At 41.7% G+C, this 20,313-nt stretch overlaps 3 protein-coding genes across 3 annotated transcripts; all 3 read right to left on the reverse strand.

Annotated features, from left to right (window-relative positions):
* Positions 1-4,878: 4,878 nt before the first annotated feature.
* ccdc169 (coiled-coil domain containing 169) lies at positions 4,879-10,074 on the reverse strand (the record flags this gene model as incomplete). Its single annotated transcript, XM_083986393.1, has 8 exons — positions 4,879-5,071; positions 5,688-5,788; positions 6,322-6,375; positions 6,835-6,933; positions 8,467-8,507; positions 8,945-9,055; positions 9,835-9,917; positions 9,998-10,074. 8 exons carry the CDS (start codon positions 10,072-10,074, stop codon positions 4,879-4,881), a joined length of 759 nt encoding a protein of 252 aa, XP_083842519.1.
* Positions 10,075-10,947: 873 nt separating this feature from the next.
* sparta (spartin a) lies at positions 10,948-16,410 on the reverse strand (the record flags this gene model as incomplete). Its single annotated transcript, XM_083985956.1, has 7 exons — positions 10,948-11,206; positions 11,973-12,063; positions 12,603-12,764; positions 12,974-13,168; positions 13,367-13,523; positions 14,022-14,216; positions 15,610-16,410. 7 exons carry the CDS (start codon positions 16,408-16,410, stop codon positions 10,948-10,950), a joined length of 1,860 nt encoding a protein of 619 aa, XP_083842082.1.
* Positions 16,411-17,840: 1,430 nt separating this feature from the next.
* On the reverse strand, positions 17,841-19,619 carry ccna1 (cyclin A1; the record flags this gene model as incomplete). Its single annotated transcript, XM_083985957.1, has 7 exons — positions 17,841-17,978; positions 18,069-18,182; positions 18,270-18,474; positions 18,588-18,814; positions 18,908-19,023; positions 19,126-19,345; positions 19,461-19,619. The coding sequence occupies 7 exons, from the start codon at positions 19,617-19,619 to the stop codon at positions 17,841-17,843; spliced, it is 1,179 nt and encodes a 392-aa protein (XP_083842083.1).
* Positions 19,620-20,313: the final 694 nt, after the last annotated feature.

Below are 20,313 nucleotides of genomic sequence, written 5' to 3' on the forward strand. Positions count from 1 at the left end.
TGAAGAAAGAGTTCAGTGAGCTGGTCGCTGCTGGAGTGGGAGCCTGTCCTGGCTGCAGTGAGCGGAGCCCCCCTCTGCGTGTCCCTTTGTTGTCCGGTGGATGTGCTGCTGCTGCTGCTGCTCCACCACCACCTAACACCACTGTGTATGTGTGTGTGTACGTGTGTGTATGTGCGTGCGTGCGGAGGCTGGGATGGAAATGGACTAGGTAGCAGCTGCTCCCCCTCCCATTCTCCTGCTCACCCACCTCCTCTCTCCTCCTCCACGTCACCCTGGTCGTGATTTTCATTCAGCGCCCCCCACCCCTCATTATGATGCAAACCCACGCCCCCCCTACCATCACTACCACCACCACCACCACCACCACCACTTCATCCACCCGTGCTGGGGATGCTGCTGTTCCTGCACCCCCACCCCCCAGCCCTGAACACACGCGCAGATGTTTTTTTTTTTTTTTTTTGGGGGGGGGGGGGGGGGGGGGGGTCCCATCTTTCATCCTTGATGGCAATTTCAGAGCTTTTCGTTTAAAGCTTCATTCCTATTTATAAGGTTCATTATTCTACATCTTTTTCTAGAAAATTCCCTAGATCTCTAGAATCACAGAGTTCACATTAATCATCACTCCCTCTGAATTCCTTTTATTTTTATTTCCTGTATGGGCTATATGTATATATTTGTGAATCAATCATATCCAAAACAATAAGTATAAACTATATCTTAGTGTATAGTTTGCTGTAAAAAAAAGGGAAAAGCACTTATTAAAGCCTTGAGACTATAAGCACCGAGCAGCCTTATGTTTAAACCACCACAATATTTGCACGTGAGATGTTATGTAACATACTTACTCCATTGTATACACTAGGGGTCTCAAGGCAGCTGAAATCTACACTATAAGACTCAGGCTATACAGAGCAGCTTTCACTGACCTGAATGTGTTTTTTCATTTCTTGCTTGAATACTCATTAGGGACCACATGTTTTTAATGTATTTAACATATCATGTCAACTCCATGAGACAACATAAAGGGGAAGGAGGAGGATGCTGCTGTCTCATTATCATAAGCTTTGTTTTTTTTCCTTCATTAAGCTCTGAAGTTTGTTTGCATGTGGCAGCCCCAAACAGTCTCTCCGAGCAATGGAAGAGATAAAGACCACTGACCTACATCCTGGCCTCCGGAGACCACCTAATTCCGCTCCATCACCACTCCCTGATGACCCGTACAAGTGAGTGTGTGCTACCCAGCATTTTATCTGTGCCAGTGATGGTGAAAGTTACAGCTGCAGTCAGTCAGGATACAGTCACATCACTGTAACTGCAGTGGTTTAACATGTGGAAGAGACACCACTCTGCTGAACTTGTCACAGCTTCACAACTCACTTTTCTTTGCACTTATGTAACGTTTGTGACATTTGCCTAATGCTTTTTTGAAAAGGTCACATACCATCTAATTCGTCTAATCCCAAACCAAATCATATCAGGCATTTTAATGGACAAACATAGTATGCGATTTCATCTTTTATTACTGCTTCCATGAGCAGAGCTGCTTTGCGTGAATATGCATATGAATGCATTCGAGTATGTGACAGTGACGGAAGAAGATTTTTTCCCCCACATACACACAGATTTTTCTATTTTGAGGAGATACACACACAGAGGACCCAGTGTGCGTCACAAACTGGGGGCAGACAAGGTGTCCCAGTCTATATTAATCCCGGGGAATCAGGGCATTTGTGGGCGAGACTGTCTTCAGACCAGTGTGAGAAAGATAAAGGACAAGGACAGGACACACTGAAGGAAGTGGACTGGTTTCTAAAGGTGACACAAACAAACTTGTGTCCAAATAACAAGGTGACACACGGAAGTGACAACTCATTTCAGCATTGCATTGCTGTGTAGTCATTAACTTGTAGCATCGTATAACCCCGTCACATTCTTCAAAGCTATTACACTTTTCAAACTAATAAAGTATGCAGAATAAAACGGTCGATTTGCATACTCATCTGTAACAATATTGCAGCTGACCAATGACTGACTCACCAAAATAAAATCAGAACAAAATCGGCTCGGTAATATTGGATCCAGCCAAGTAATGAAATACCGTAGGAGCAATTTTTCATAGAGGCCATCTTTGCTCCTGAAGCATGACAAGGCAATTTCCTGAGATTCAATTGACTTGTATATAAAAAAAAAAAGATGTGAGTAAGGCTATCAGAGTGTCACTGCAGACGATACAGAGCGCATTTTAATGGATCAGGCAATTTCATGATCTGCTATCCATCATGGAAAAGGAGAGATGATTAAGCCAAGACTGACTCTTTGGCTAATGACTTCCACCTTTCGGCTGAAGAAGTTGTGTCAGTGACACAAGAAAGTAAAGTAAAAATGAAACCTCTGCAAACATCAATGATGATTGAATCCTATTCAGAATGATTGTGAAAATTAAATATAACCCAGGAGATAAACTTGATAACCCACCCCAAACTGTTGGCAGATGCCTCAAAGATACTCTTTCCACTTTGTGGCTAATCATTGCATCTTCAGCTACAATAACTTATTCATGAATTTGGTTTGTCAAATCAGTTAATTTGCATATTAAGTTCACGTGGCTTCATTTCAACACGCAGTGAGTAAAGCTTACTGAATTAGCAGGAGCAGAGTGATTCATGGTGTTTTGACACGTCCTGTATTGATTCGTCACCATCTTTAACATGTCAGCAGAAGGGTGCAGGATGCATAGAGTTGAACACGAGTGAGCTTCTACATGAAACAGAAAGAAAAGAGAAGAGAAGAGAAAGAGGGAGAGAGAGCTGCACGCTGCAAATGTGCTCACTCCAATGCTCACTCTTTCATAAGGCAACATGGACTGGCTATCTTTAAATGAAGTCATTAATCTAAGACAAACAACCTGTCACTGCAGCACAGTCAGGACTATACGCCAGCTCAGCCAGCAGTACAGTATCAGAAATAGACCTGGACCTGGAGAGGAGAAACACGCCCTAAAACACAGCTCACAGTGTGATGTTCCAGTGAGGACAGTCAGTTTCAACAAACACAAAGCTGTGACGGAGAGGACTGGGTTGGTACCTGATGATGTCATCAGGCAATACTTTTGGGAGCTTTTTTAATGAATGAATGACCTGATCATTTATCTCTGCTTGTAGGTACAACATCATAATTAGTGCAATATATGAATATCTTATAGAGCTTGAATTTTAGCCTGAGAAAAAAACAAGTAACACAGACTTGTCATTAGAAGTATAAGGTTTTTATTTATTTATGTGGGGGGGGGCTTTCAGTGTCATGTTAAAGGGGATACGTCTCACTCCCGAGTCCATGACAAGCAGATAGACACCATCCTTTCGACTGTGCGTGTAGTAACAAGGGAGATACGGGCAGAGCTGGCGCACCGCTAATTAGCTTAGCGCTGGAAGTGCATGGATAGTGTTAGCCTGCCTCCACCTAAAGTCATCAGAGAAACTCTTGAACAACTCTAAACGGTCCAGTGTGCTTGTTGTGACTCACGTTATGTTACGTTATCTATTTTTAGACTAATATTAGCAGGTCATGTAATTTTCCGAAAGAAATACGTACACGAAACTAGACCGCAGGCTGGGCGCATGCGTGCCTGTAAACAGCTGAGGAGGAAAGAAGAAGAAGAAGAGCTCATGCAGTAGATCGGTGAAATTATATTATCTGCTATTATTCGTCTAAAAATAGATAACGTAACATAACGCGAGTCACAAGTCACAGTCACAGTTCTCTGATGACTTTAGGTGGAGGCAGGCTACTGTAACACTACCCATGCACTTCCAGCCTTTGAGCTAAGCTAATTAGCAGTGCATCAGCTCTGCCCGTATCTCCCTTGTTACTGCATGCACAGTCGAAAGGATGGTGTCTATCTGCTTGTCATGGACTCGGGAGTGAGGCAAGACACACACAAAAAATGTTGGCGTATCCCTTTAAAGGACAGCTGAGCTGGTCTGATGCTTCAGGCTTGATCTTTGCTCTTCTAGTTAAAAGGCCAGTTTCCGTCTTCCTACAACACACTGTAATGTCAGTCTTGGATATAAAGTCATACAATAGATAAAAATCTAATTCACCATTATGAATAGTTATTTGCCTGTGACCTCTTTGTCTCCTAACCTAGTTTTTAGGTCAGAATCTGTGATCTAATTAATACACGACACTGTACTTACAGACCAATCAGAGAAGAAGAAAACTGGTATGTTCATTGGATAAAGCTAAATGGAGAAGGCAGAGTGGTGAATGCCTGTGAGACCAGGTCCTTTGTTAAGAGATACAGTTTTAATTCAGTGTTAAGCCTGACGAGAACTGAACTCCTCCACGTTCCTTCACTAACACGATTGAAACAGCCTCTGGCACTTTTCCTACTCACTACATTGTCTTATATGGATACAGACTTCTCACACCCACATTTGTAAAGGTGGTCAGTGGGTGAGATGGGGGTGACTGGTTGTGCTGTAGATGAACTACATGCTGAGAGAGAAGGTGGTGGAAGTCGAGCTGCTTACGTAACACAACTCGTAGGAGGTGGATTGTAAAAAAAAAAAAAACTGCAGTGACACTAGAAATGTCAGACTCAGCAGGCTGAGGTGACCTCCCTGCACCCAGGAGGTGTAGGAAGGTCATCCTCTTGGAAAAAAAACATGTAGGAAAATAATGATACCAGACTCTGGTATAAATGTGACATTTTATACTATGAGTTTAGCGTAACACTGTGTTTGCCATCATTGTGTCCTGCTCACCATGAGCCTTTGAGAAATGTGAACAAAGCCATAGGAAGTTGAAGAACACAATGAAAATGTGAGTTTATATAAAAATGTCCACTGCAATCACTCCATACCCACAAGACCTGGGTTAAGGGTTGTGTTTCAGGTAGTGTTTTAGGGTGGGTAACCTGCTTCCCCTCACAGACTTCTTCTCTTCTCCTCTCTCTGCCGTTGCTCCACAGCCTCCTCCTCCTTTCACAAGCGCTCCTCCTCCTCCGTCTTCTTCCCGGTCTTGTCCTTTCTTCGAGTCAGCCTCTGCCTTCCTGCTGGTCTGCTTGCCTCTATGCACAGAGAGATAAGAGGGAGAGTAGCACAGTATGAGAGAGTGAGCTCATTTATCAACTGACTGCAAAATTAAGTCTGATCCCAGAACATATCAGTTTAATCAGGATTTCTACACTAATTCCTCACAGGATGTCATATAGTAAATGTAGCTCACTTCTCTACCAGCTTCCTTTAGGTTTCTGCAATTCAAGAACTATAAAATTGGGTCCAGTGCAATGACTCTAAACTGTATTTAATGACCATATTTTGGTCAATTTGTATTTTTGCTGCATTCGTGTCTGTTTTTACACTGTAAAAGTGATGTCATTTTGTACATCACCTATAATTATATATCATGTTTTAAATCTGTATGTCATTGACGTGTCTATGTTTATAGTGATTTGCCACTAGACTGTAAGTTAACTCACACAGAATGCATCAAATGGCAGTTTTTATTTCATATGTTATGCTGTACAGTGTCTTATAAATAATTCAAATAAAGAGTGGAAATGAAAACAGACTGGTATCAAATGAAAGCATTCAGACATTAATTTGTTCTTCTCTTTGATTCAAATCTAAAGTCACATTTTCTTCACTGCACTGTACAGTTGTTCATATAATAACGTCCATCACCTGTAACTGCTGTGCCTCACTGAGCTCCTCAGTTTGCTGTCTACTGCCCTCTGTGGCTGAGTGGAATACTGTCGTCTCTGGGCGTCCAGGGTGGAGGACAGCTGTGGCGGTGGACAGCTCATGAGTAATTACAGTACAGTAAGTGCATTCCAGAGGTATTATATTATACATTGCATTATAGCTGTTTGTACAGTTTTGCTCACAGCCGACACTAGCCAGTCACATGCTACGACAAACATAAAGATTTGTTTCTAAATGGCTGAGAGAAACATGCAACTGAGTGTCCTTGAAGGTGCAATAGTTTCATCCCTGTCAGAGCCAGTGCTGTTGCAGCATAAAGCAGCAAGTCCTTGACTAAGTTTTTTTTTGTTGAACAGGGACTCAGCTGTTACATAACAGGAGAAAACAGCACTAGAGGATGAATGAGAAATCCTAACCAGACCTGAAAGAGAAGAGCTCGGGAGCACACCAGTCTGCTCTAAACACTGTACTGTCCTCTTGTAGCACTTAACCATGACAGCAGTTCTCCAGTGAACACTCAAGTGATTCGTAGTAAACAGATTTGGTCTGAGAGACAGTCTACTACAGGGGTGACGAGCACCATTGCCGACACGCTGCTGAAGGGAACGCTTACCTTGGCAATCTCTGAAAGATACGCCCGTCTCTCGTCGTTGGTTTTATGAAACGCCTGACATTTTGAAAGAAACAGAGAAGCCATCAGTAAAGCTGCAATATTAAGGAGCCACAGATTACAACAAGGGATTACTGTGCTGCTCATGCTGCGTGTTACGGCTTCATCCAACCAATATCATGCTGTTTGCAGAGCAGAACAATAAACAAAGAGCCAAATCGCTAAACTAAGAGCATATTGACCCAGTCGTAGCAGCAGGGGACAAAGGTCGAGCTTCCATTTTGCATCAATGGTCGATGAAAAATGAAGAATGCAAAACAAAAAATATGAGCTAAATCCTTTTCAATCCTTTGCTAATGATGCTCGTTTGTAACTGAAATATTTATTACCTGGAAAAATGTAAAGCTGGTTGTATAAGAAATAAATAAAACTGGACCAGAAGATATTGTGACCTTCAACAACAACAACAACTCTGTACAACATCCCTCTAACAACTGGAACAGCTGAGGCCAACACCTTTCCCTCCTGCTCAGCTCTGAGATGACAGTCCATCAGCTGACTCTGGATGTCAGCCTTCTCCTCGGTCAGGAGCTTCAGACGCTGTCTCAGTGTCTCCTGCGGCAAAGTGTTTCCATTAATGAGCACAAAGCATAAAGATGTCTGATTACAGATCAGGTCGTACCAGAATTACACTGTGCTAGGATCAAACAATAACAAAATGAGTTAATGCAGAAAACACGAGTACAAGAATGGATTAGGGCTCATACATTATTTAACAAACACATTAGAGCGGATACGCTGCCAGGCTACGGGAGATTTATAGCAGCGTGCAGAGCAATGAGACCTGGTGCATTTCAGGATTCAGAACAGTCTCTTCCTTGTTCCTGTGCAACCAAAATAAGCACCTGTAGTCATCTGTAACAACTCCCACTGTAGGCAGTTAGTTTAAAGGGATAGTTCAACATTTTGGCAAATTCGCCCATTGCCATAATCCCTATATAGCGTAATGAATGTGCAGGTCAAAACTTCTCCACGAGAGCGTTTTGGAGTTGTTGGATTGTGTATTTGATGAGTTTGTTGAGGGACAGGGGACCTGTACCGTTCACCTCCATTGTTTTCGCTGCGCAGCTCGCAACTCTGCCCCGCAGATCTCAAAACAACATGCACTGAAAATTCAAGGTAGTGAACCTACTGCTATGACTATAGGGATTATGGCAATAGGCAAATTTGCCAAAATGTAGAACTACCCTTTAAAGGTGCAATGTCCGGCATGTATTAGTACTAGTCCTGTCCAATCAGCAAAGTATTTTATGAATGTCAAACCTGCGTGTTTGCATTAATTCTGTTAATCTATAATTCTACTATGCTATCCCAGAGTACATGCCATGAAAAGTATCAGCTGCTTTATCCAACAGATATAAGTTAATTTGCTGATGCAAAAGTTGTGTGTGCACTGATGCTGCATGATGTAGCCTCAGTGCAACAAATGTTCTAGCTCAACACTGTGTGTGATTATCATCTATTGTTGTTTTTCACTGTGTTCCTAACATTTACTCACCGCACTAATTAAAAATCATCTATATTCTTCTCACACACTGTAGTGTCTGTCTCAGTGTCATGCTCACAGATTGACTACAGATCTTCAGTCGACAATCTTGCGGTCACTCCACGGCCACACTAATGAGCATCTGTTAGTTCCGCCTTAAGGCACCCAGACACACACACATTAGGATGCATTGTGCAACCTTTCAGCATGTTCTGTGCATCCATGTGTGTGTGTGTGTGTGTGTGTTAAAGCATTGTAATTAGCGTGCATTACTCTCCCATGGTTTGTAATCCTGTGATTACAGTGCTGTGATTAAACTCTGGTTTATTCAGCCTGCATCAGCGGGAGGACGGAGAGCAGCTGGTATTACAATCCTCTCTGTCCTGCCTGCCTCCTACCATCACCTCGTGTCTCTGGCTCTCTCTGCTGGTGTGTGCTTCTATTTAAAACACAGTGACGTCCAAAAGTCTGAGACCACTTTCCCATTCACTTGAGCAGGGAAGTGGTCCGAGACTTTTGAACCAGTTTACTTCCAGGTCTCCTGCAGGTCATCTGTTTTTTTTAAAAACTCATAAGATAACAGTAAATAGATCACTACTCACTACAGTCATGTCATCATAAGATCTGATGGAGGCCAATCGGTCTGTGAAAAGAAAGAGGGTCTAAGCATTATGTATGCATGCATTTAAATACAAACTTGCATGAGATGGGTTAATGTTTCAGTTAATTCTTACAAGTTGTTGCATTCAAGGGATTTTGGGAAGTTCTAACATCCAATACTTTAACACGAGAAGTGTCTGTCAAACAGCAGTCATTTAAGTACAATAACACAAGATTTAAACATCTTTCAAATGAGATATTGTAAATTAACCATGTGCCATGTTACCATCGACTGCGACAGTATTATTATATTATTTATCTCCTCCCAATACAATTGTTCTCTCTTCTTCCTTTCTCTCAGACAGAAAGAAAGTAGAAGTAGATAGAAAGTAAAAGCATTCTGTGGAATTCCAATAACAACTTACAAATGTACTTAGAGTATAAACCCCTTTAAACAGTGAAACCAGTCTGTGAACTCACCCATGGGGTTGCCTCGCAGGTCCTCCAGTCTCTCATGAATGAGTGAGATCTGTCGTTCCAACTGTCCGTTCACCTCTACCTGTGTCTCATACCTTGTCTTCCACTCATTCTCTGATACATCAACACAGACAGAGGAAACATACACATCACATTACATCACAACTAACACTGAGGAGGCATCAATAACCTTAAACAGCATTAACAACAATGTCCTGTAATAACTTGATGAACTTTATGATAGGTATTGACTGCTTATAACAGAGATGGAGATTTGACCACATCATGAGACAAAATTTAGTACAAGAAAATGTACAGGGTTGATTTATTATGAAATATCTACACTTCTGCACCGCAGTGAAATTGGTTTTAGGTTGGATATTCAATGGACATTTGCTCCAGATGTACTGACAACTTCTTCTGTTCCAACCAGTGATGGCTGTTCGTTCAAGATCTGCTCAAATCACCTCGTTCTTTACTACCACGATCTCATTTAGGGACCATCAACAAATTACCATTGAAATAAAATCCAACCAGTAGCCTATTATTTAACATCTTCTGAAGTTACCAAAATAAAGATGATTCAAGTAGAAATATTTCTCTAATACGGTATATTAGTTTATCTTACTACTCTGATGAATCAGACACACTGCTCCCTCTATTTTATATTAATACTTTTGTGGGGGGGGATAGCATTATTTTCCTCAAGCTTCCAGGTCATGTGACCAATTGGCTCAAAGTTTAGGACTATTTGCTACCAAAGACGCGCCAACACCTAAATAAGGAAGCTCAACTTCTTTGAAGCAGGAACATTCTGCTGACTTTATCATGACGTTCGATAGAACATCCAACCTGAACTAACTTCACCGCGGTCAGTTCAACAGGCTGCTCACCTTCCCCATCAACACTGTGCAGCCTCTCCTGCAGTTCACGCATTGTGCTCCGCAGGTCAGACACTGATTCCGCCAGCATTTCCCTACAGCCAGACGGTGCAGTGTTTACAGTGGAGAGAGACAGCACTAAAACTTCATGGTAACTTAGTTTAAACAAACTTACTTCACCTCCCTCTCCTGTTCGAGCTCTGCTTGTAGACGTGCCAGGTCGTATTTACTGTAGTCACTTTCTCCAGCCATGTTTCTGAAAAACTGACAATCGACTGGAGAAAAAGTTTGTGCCTCCAGGTTTCCATGGAGACCTCCGTTTCCGACTAGTTCAGGCGGCCTCGGACTAGATTTAGCGGGAGGTTTCAAAATAAAAGCCGCACCTTGGTTTGATATGTCCTGGTAAACAGTTTTATAAGTAGGACTGCAAACAACATTTTTATAAAGCTAATTTCACGCTTAATTGGGTCTGAAAATTAACTTCCTCCAGTCTACGGAACTCTTAATTCAACAATTTACATTAATTATTAAGGGTGGGTCAACATTTAGGTCAGGACAACAAAACGAAAACAAATAAATAAGCAGCAGAACAAAAGAGTTCCGCAAACACATCCGACGTAGGCTACATATACAATTATGTTCAATCAATGTGAAATTTATATATATATTTTAATATACAAACTCTATGTATATTTCTTTGCATTATTATAACAACTTTCACAGATGTCAAGGATGATGTCAGTTATCAGTTGTCTATCGTTTTAAATCAATCTGTAAAGCACGTTCAATAGTACAGACACCATACAAAACATACAGAAAATGCATAGCGTACTATAAATATACAATAACAAGCCTACAAAACTAACAGTGATAATTAGTTTTGTCTCTGTTTACAATCATAAGAATGTAGGTCAACATTGACCTATAACTTAATAACCCCTAAGTATGAATGCCCTTTGACATAATAGGCAATAGTTCCAGCATTTTGCAACGTTGTCCCTAAAACTCCAAATAATAGAAGAAAGTGTCTACTCCAAGACACCTATTTACTTTAATGGACCTGTAGGCATGGTGTTGACCTATTAATCAGACATCTAGGATTCAGGAAAGCATCAATGTGGGAATTTATTTTTTCAACTCTTGCTTCTCTTCTGTTTTTCCTTCTCCCTCAGTCTCTGCTTTATGTTCTTGTGTCACGGCATCCTTCCCCTCAGTTTCTGCTGACTGTTCTTCCTTTCGTTTGACCATGGCCTTTGCTGTCTCCTTGCCTGTTGTCTTGAGCAATGCTTTGATGCCCAGATTGTCAATGTTGTATGCAGTCAGACCAACATTGGCCACTGATCGGAGAGCAGTGTCTGTGGCTTGGCCTGCATCGTCACCGTACCTTCACCACGAATAATATAGCGGAGTTAGGAAAAGAGTGGTTTGGTGTGAGACAATAAGTGATGTGTACAATGCTGGGCTAACTATGTGATATTTGTTCTGCTGTCAATCACATCAACACACAATTGTTCAAGAAAAACATAGTCATATCAAACGGTTTAGCAGTTTTATTAGTAGCAAACCAAGGGAAGGGGCTACAGATAGCATGGAGGGCAAGAGCAGTATCACTCAAGCAGACATTTAGCTGGAAAGACACTACACCACGTCAAACAAGAACCCAAAATACATTCTTTGTCCAGACATAAACAACTCCACAAAAGTCAGTTTCTGTGTTAGATGTCCAATTTTGATTACATCTTATTTTCGTTTTTTTCTGACTTGATCTGAGTTAGTGAGAAGAACGTGCAAGAAAGGGTTAAAAGCAGTGTCAGCAGTTAGTTCAAAAGCCTTTTGCCTTTATTCCCCTGCGCAGTCATATGTTGCTGGACCTGTTTAAAAGATTCTCTAAGCCCCTAAATCTGAAAAGAAACAAGTGTGAAAGCAGATCAGTTTCCCAGCGTACCAAGAGGAAAGCAACAACAGTAACACTGGTTTCTGCTCCAATGTTACTGTTGCTTAAAGTGACCACAGATTCAGAAAAAGGCTGAAAAAAGAGATCTACAATAGGTCAATTATGATTGAGACATCTCTATCAATAAAGATGCAGAAATTGGAAATGTCAGTGGAAATAAGAAATGCCATACGTGATAGAGAATTTTTATCCTTACTTGTAGATCACAGTTGTGACGGTCTCTGCTCCAACACTTTTGGCAATAAGCTTTGCCCCGGTCTCCAAACTCGACCACATCGTGGAGAAACCTGGTTTGGAGGTAAATAAAAATATTTAGTATTCTACAATACTTTCATTAGCCATAAAACTGCCAAATGTCAATACTTACAGTACTCATATGTGAGTAAGTATTGACATTTCTGTGTTAGACACAGAGGTGATGTACATTCTAACTACTGCTCTCCTGGCATACACATGGGAATTTAGCTGCTTAGCAGCTTTGATTAAAAATGGAACAGTACTTCACATTGTCTTGTTGTCTTTTTACTGATGGAACCTTCCAAAAAAATGATATCGACATTACTCTCATTTCCTATATCTAACACTTTTTCTTCTTCTACAGTTCAAAACGTAGTCTTTTTCTCAGGTCACTTATAGTCGACACATAACACCAATGCCACCTTGTGGTCTGTATCTGCAACATCATACAAATAAATAATAATAATAATAATAATAATAATAATAATATACTTTAACCTTATTCTTAACTGTATTTCTTACTTCTTACCACTTGGATATGATAATGAACTATGGACTACAGTAATGAATAAAGGATACAACAATATACCTTGTACACTGCTGGCTGCCACAAACTTAGCTCCATCCAAATTGGAGGCCTGGCCCTCTTTGCTCTTCTTCATTGACTCTGGAACCAGCTTAGCACCGTGCTTCTTTACATGGGGCGCCACCTTCTCTGCCACGTGTCCTGCCACTGTGCTCACTCCGTTAACTGTAAATATAGAGAGTTACACAAGGTGAAGCATATACATGTAGGTCAAGGACCATATTACCCGAGCACAGGAAAGTAATGGTATGCACTGAAAGAAAATCAAGCCTTTATCAGGGTTTTCTGGACCTTATATACCGTAGTTTGGTTTTAGATGGTTACAGTATATTCTCTGTGGAATGATTTGTGTTCTATAGTGATTAGGTCCTTACCCAGAAACTGGCTGACCCGCACAGCACCTCCTGTGGCGTGTTTAGCCACCTGCAGACCTTTAGTGACCCGGGGGCTGACCTCTGAGGGAGTTTCCTCAGGCGTCATATGGTCCCGGATCTTGGCTGCTCCTTTTTGAATGGCCCTGCCTGTGGCCTCTGCTCCTTTTGCAAACCCCTCACTCAACCGTGTAGCTCCTAAAAAAACGTTTAGGTAGAAGAATCTTGACAATTGGAAATATTACCAACTGTAGTTAAATCAAGAGGTGGTTGAGCACCGTTTTCCTTCAGAAAAGCTTGTTATTTTAGTAAATACCACCATCTAGTGGTCATTTTGCAAACACAGGGAGAATGCCTGTGTACACAGTATGTGTTCAGTGTTATGTAGATTTTCACCTGTCAAGATTCCTTGTGCCATCTTCTCACTCCACCCAGGAAGTGGTGGTTTTTCCTTGTCCCCGGTTGGTACTGTCAGTCTGTTTTGGTCGTCTGGTGGACCGAGGGGGACTTTCTTACTCAGGTTGATGACGTCTGACTCTGCTGCCTCTGGACCCTGTCAGGGAATACTACATTAAGGCATATGCTCAACAGCTATTAAGAGTAGATACATCATATATGGCTTGATAATGTGCCCACACCCAGAAAGGAAACATTGAGTTCCAGTAACATGTTCTGTTTGTTTTCACACACAACATCAGACTGTTTTGCCTCTCCTGAAGGCCTGGGAGATAAATATAAAATACCCTGTCTATATCTAAACAGTAGTACATGCTTTGTAAGAGCATTGTCACATCACAAAGGGTTTCAGTTTCACTAGCAAAACACCATTTGAATTTCTGTTACGGTAGTAAAATAAGGTGATGACGCAAAAGGCTGAGAATGTGGGACAGAGGATCTTCGGGGAAAAAACAAAAAACAAAAACCAAGAACCACATTTTTATGCTATGAGACACTCTACAAGCAGAAAACACCCTAAATGTACCAAGGTATGTACTCCACCCACGTGCATACCCAACCTTACACCTGCTAAAACCTTACACTAAAGACCGACCTGGACCCTGAGATCAGCGAGCTGTGATAGAAGATCCTGAAACATCTCTCGGTCAGCAGCCGGCAGTTCAGAGGACAACACTACGCCCACATAGCACCCTGAGGTCTCCGCCAAAGAGTCGGGGAACATGAAGATCCCAGAGTTCGCCAGCAGCACTGGGGTGTCTGATGTCAGCGGGTACAGCCAGTCACACACCTTGAAAACACAAAAAGCCACAAAAGTTAAAGGTCAACATTGACAAAGGAAGTCATAACCCATGTACTATCATTACCATGTGATATTACTGAGAGTTGCAGCTGGTTTTTATTAAAACTATTGCACTACTATTCCTTATAAATCCATATGTGGATGGGTAGTTTAGGGTTAGGTGGGTTTGTCTTGTTTCTCGAGTTATATTGCTCATTTCACCGCAGGCAAAGTGTCCCATAATCTCAAAGAGACATTAAAGGGCTTTTATCCCCATCAGGTCTTAGGTCAGTCGTCCATACAGACAATATAGTTGCAGACTTGCTGCTGCTGGTATGCTGCCCAACAGAATGACCCCTGTGAGGGCGCAGGGCAGTGACCGGCAGCACAACAGAAGCGCAGAGTCATCTGTTAATGGGACCATTGTACTGCTGGGAAACAAAGCAGAGCCAGAATACAGGAGAGCGGCCCATCAGCCTGGTGTGATAGGAAACAGAGTCATGGGTTGGACCTCGGTATACAGCTCAGCTTAGTACGCTCATTGTTGAGGCGCCAGAATACATTATTGTTGTTTACAAACTTTATATGGACTCTATGCAAAAACCATTACCCAGAAGGACCAGGTTGTCAGAAGGCCCCACGTGATTACACTCAGTGCTCTTTGATGCCAGATTGTGCTATAATAGTTATAGAGCACAATAGACACTCTGCTAACAGGCTAAGACATATGGAGATTACATAACAACATAATGAAGAGTAAAGATAAATACATCCACTGCAATGGGAAAGGATAATTTGATCATTTTAACATTGCGTTTGCATAACATCAGTCAAATATTCTAAACACTGTGAAAAAACATATTTTGAAAAAAAAAAAAAACTTCATCTTCAACAGCTCACATGTTTTTCAATGTTTTCTTTAAACCAAACTAATAGATAAATTAAGGAGCTAATCATCAGATCAAACCCAGATTAACATAATTATTATCATTGGTGCTATCTGTAATCTCCCTATTCAGTCAAAAAGGGCAGTTCAAATAAATACAAGTCATGAAAAATCATCTGGGTATATAATATATAAAGTTAAAACTCAGTAATGTCTTACCATACTGTACTATGTCAAACTCAAAGTATATTATAGTTCTCTAGATGAGATCATATCACCAATACACCATTATTAATAAGCAGGAGATTCTTTGTGAATATTACTCATATATAGACCAACATAATGATTCATAGAAAGTAATAAAACTGGTCCAATAGTGATGTGGTTTCACCATGGGTAGTTAGGTGTTCACATCTTCCAACATCTGGGGTGACATGCCCATGGAAAAGCTTTGCTGATGTAGTATACAGATTCATAATATGACATATAGGCCTACTAATTACAACATTTACTTACATGTAGAAATCCTGATGGTCTCCCTGCAGTCGAACCCTTGTTGTCGTCAAATGCAATGATGCGAAGGTACCCTGGATTAGACAGGGAGCTGACCTGTCCATCTGGTGCCACGAAAAACATCTGTACCCCAGAGGGAATGTAAATAAGTTCGTTTCCATCTCCTCTTGCTGCTGGTCCGGTCTTCTTTCCCGACTCGAGGCCTCCCCCAGCAGTGCCATAAGCCAGGCTACGGTGTCCGTCTGTCGGCACTGGTGTGTAAGCTGGAGGCTGGTCCCCTGGGTGAGCCATGGCTATAGTGTCTGGGGCCACTGCGGGGAGCATGCGTCTGGGTGGTAGAGCAGGAGAAGCAGGACTGACAGGGGCTGTGTTTGGGGTTGGGGTAGTGTTCTGGTTGGTAGGGGGTTCTGTGGGGCATAGCTGGGGGACAGAGCTGTGGGGAGGGTGACTGTTAAGTGACAGATCTGGATAAAGATTGGGAGGAAGATCTTTTAGCAGTTGGTCCCTCTGAGCTCCTGTTGTGGGCTGAGAGGTGGCCAGGTCAGAGAGGTAGGTGTTTACAGCGCTCAGAGTGACCCTCATTCTCTGTTGGAGCTGCCTGGCCGTGTCCCAGGTCGCTCCCTGGTGCCTCTCCCCCCCAGTGGGGACCTCCACTCCTTGGGCAAGGTGCTGGCGGCCCTTTCTGTAATACTCCAGGGCCTCATCTCTGTTACCGGCCTCATCAGCTGTCACCCCACGACTCAGGGAGTGAAACGCCAACTCATACTGGTCCTTGATGAGCAGCAGCTCAGCAGGCTCAGACATACTGGGGTGAAGATACTGAGACTTGAAAGAAATGGAAAATAGGCAGATATTTAAGCAAGATAGTTACCTCCAAATATGTTTTTTTTTTTTTTTTTTTTTTTTACAAAATATGATTCATATTTTATTGTTTTCCTTTTCTTTCTGACTGTAACACACAGGTTAATCTTTGGTTTGGACTGCGGTTTAACTGGCATCAAAGTTAGTAGTTTAGTTGATATTATAATTGACATTATAAAACGTTTGTGTACGTGTTCTGACCTTATAAGGAAGTGGATGGGTTCATATGGAAAACATCCTTGCAATGTTACTGTGGGTGCACCTGAGGAGGCTCGCGCGAGTTAACACACATCAGGTTTAACCTGTACCACAAGACCTTGAACTTGCACGGGCGAGCTTTCACAGGTCCAAAGTATTTACATTTAAAAGATAGCAGCGTTTACACGTGTATACTATTTCATCTTTGTATTAAAACAACTGTCACCTCCTCAGACATCATACCTGACCCCTGGGCAAAACAAAGATAGGAGCCTACCTGAAAACTACTTACCTTCGACCAAACGTTTGTTCCCCGGGTAAGAAAAAATAAAGTGTTTTGTCTTCAAAGTGTTCTTCTTTCGGCTTCTGTCAGTTTATCTGTGTTTTCATGGTGAAAATGTTTCTGCTCACTTCCACAGACGCTCACTTCTCTCACTTCTTCAACTTGACGCACCCCTCCACCTCTGCCCCGCCCTCCGCGCGCGCACCGAACAGGCGTCAAAGCGACCGAACCGACACAGACTGCTTCCTGCCCAAACTTTCAATATAAAGTCGAGAGCAAAAATCAAAATAATAATAACATCAATAAAACCTTTATTAGACATTTAGAATTACACTGACGGTTGACATATGGTAGATAAAGAAGAAGTGGGGGGAAGTATTTTACAATTTTAGAATAATTCTCAGAGATACAGTATGGATGATTCTGTGATGAATTTACATTAATTGTGTATCATACTGAACAAAATACAAGCAAATGTAACAACTGATGACTTAATTGCTTTAAAATCCTTTGTTGCATGAACATCTTCAGTTGTCATAAGTAGTGTATCTTTAATACTTTTATTTGCATAAACTAAAACAAAATGTAATTAGAAGCAGCAAAGTGTCCAGAGGGGTGTGGCATGTACAATCAGTTCAGCTGTGTTTGTTTTGCTCTCAGTCTAATTTTGTCCAGGCAGAAGCGTCAGAAAGTAGGGTGGAGCGGTGATTCATAGGAAAGGCAGAATAGCAGGTGGAGTGATCCGTGACACCCGACAATACCTGTAAATGAAGAGATATGAGACACCTGTTCATATGCATTACTGACCCAGACACATGAACTACACATGAAACATCTCAAAGGCCTGCTGTTTTAAATACATATCTGTATATGAAAAACCTGAAAGCATGCCTTACTTGCATCTCTTATACTTTTCCCTAATGGCCTGTTCTTGGCGACTCTCTGCACTGATGTGTAGCTTATGGAGGTCAGTCAGGCAAGGCACAATTTCAGCCATGGTATAGCCAGTGAAGGCATGTAAGGAATCGGGCTAAAATAAAAAAAAAATAAAAAAAAGTCCTCAATGGATTCTCATAAAAGTAGCTTTTAACACTCAAATCAAAAATGTGAACAAACTTACCCAGAGAGATTTGTTTACAATGTAGGTGGCTAGGCAGTAGGCTCCAGCTGCCAGTATAGATGGGGGGTAATGTAGGAATGGTTCAATTTCCAGCAGGCTTAACTCGGCAACGTACTGGAGGCAGAAAAACACACCAAATCAAAAACAAAAAATCAAGGTAAAATGGCAAGCTGTATCATTTGAGTGATAGATTTCACTAACCAGGGCCAGGTTCTCTGTGGTGGCACAGACGGAGTGGACAGACATGAAAAGGCGAAGGAACTGGTTTGTGGTGGGTGCTGTCATCCTGAAGGCCAACACTCTTAGAAAAACATGCTCCATTTGAACCAACTGCCTCTTAGTGTACGTGCTGTCTGTGACATACACAAAGTCATTCAGCTCAGGAGGGAAAATCTCCTCATATTTTCTGCACGGTGAGAGATCAGACAACCGTCAGTCATTGGGTCGATGCTGTTCCAAAAGGTAGTCAAGAACTGGACAGGAAATGTAAAAAAAAAAAAAAACTAAATGTGTGCTTACGAAGCGATCAGTAACGCAGCGGTGCCAACCAGCTGCAGCTTTCCCCGCTTTACATATCCTGTGCAGGAAAGAAAGCGGTCCAAATAGTTGATGGCAAGATACAGAGTCTCAGAACAAAGATTGTACTCCTGGACCACTTCCACCAGCCAGTCCACCAGGATGACCCGCATACCACTGCTGATCTCCGGATGTTTCTCTAAGTAACGTGGCAATGGCCTCAACTTCACCTGGCATTAGGAAAAAAAAGTGAACCACAGTTACAGTGTATCTAATGCTGACCATACACAGTAACATGATTGATGATTCAGATAATTTCGCACTTCATTTTCCCTCAGGTGTCCGTAAATGTCCTCTGCGTACTCGGACACACACAGCACCTTCGCTGACATCAGGGATTCATTTGCTTTAGACTGGGTGGAAGCATCCAGAGATGAACCTGCAAGGGTGAACAGTGGCTGGATGATAAACATAAAAGGCAAACCAAGAGGAAAGTCTTACTTGGTAGTACTCTCGATAGATGTTTTTTGGACAAACTCACCTGAACTGAGGTCCAGCAGGAGTCTCAAACCTTCATTTTGCAGGGCAGCAGTTTCGGTATCTTGGTAATACCTGTCTGAAACCACTTCTTGACCGGATGCTGCAAGAACAACTTCGCAAGCCTCTTCAACATAAACATCATAGCTGGAACTGGAGGTACAGCCGAGAAAGGTGTGCTGAGAGCTGTCCGTGACAAAGCTGTGTTTGGAAAATTGGCTTCCCTGTGGTGAAAAATGAATGAGCTAGGACTACCATATGGAATCAAAATGTGATAGCTCTGAAGGAACCTGAATTTAAAATCACTCAAATTTGAATGGCCTCCTCTGCATCACTTACCCTGCTGAAGGACTGACCACGCTGCTCATTTTCTGACAAGACACCGAGCACTGTCCGATGCTTGGCTCTCTGGACCTGCGTTACATCCATTTTACTTGATGGTGGAACATTTTCTTTGCGAGTGTGACTGCCAAAGTGGGCATTCATGTTGAAGTTCATCTTTAAACAAAGAAACGGGGAAAGATCAAGTTAAAATAAAAAGTGGTCAATATGTCAAAAGGGGACAGCAATATAACAGAAAGAACTGTGAGGTTCCCAACTCACTAAAACTGCTGTTTTTCCCTACATAGGGATTAGCTGCAAGGTTATTAAAATTACAGTATAGCAATTATGCAATTCATGTTTTTCACTTGGGTTTTCTCTGGGAGCTCCGGTTTCCCCAACACAAAAAACAAAAAAATTAAATTGCACAATAAAAATGTATCATATTTTTTAAACTCTGAATGAACTGAATGATGAATGAAAATAAGATGTGTCTTGACATATTCATGACTTAATTTTACAATTATATCTTTCATGTTGAATATTGATTTTATACTATGTGGTAGTATTTAGCTTATTTACAATGTTAACCTGCAAAAACCAAAACCAAAAAGCTCATTTAATTTAAATGGAGAAACAAAGTGGAGAGAAAGTCAAATATTTTCCCTTGAAAAATGAAGTGAGGCAAGGCTCTGCTCTGTTAAATAGGCCACAAGCTTCTTAGCCTTCCTGCTCCCTGGTTCACTCTAATGCAACCAGCAAATAGTAAATGCTTTTCTTCTCTATGACAGGTCAAAGTATCTATAGTAAAAGAGTGTGTAACCAGTATTTCAGGTCAATCCCTCAGGAAGAGGAAGAAGCAAAGAGCAAT

This window comes from Trachurus trachurus, assembly GCF_905171665.1.
Source record: "Trachurus trachurus genome assembly, chromosome: 14".
Taxonomy (NCBI): Eukaryota; Metazoa; Chordata; class Actinopteri; order Carangiformes; family Carangidae; genus Trachurus; species Trachurus trachurus.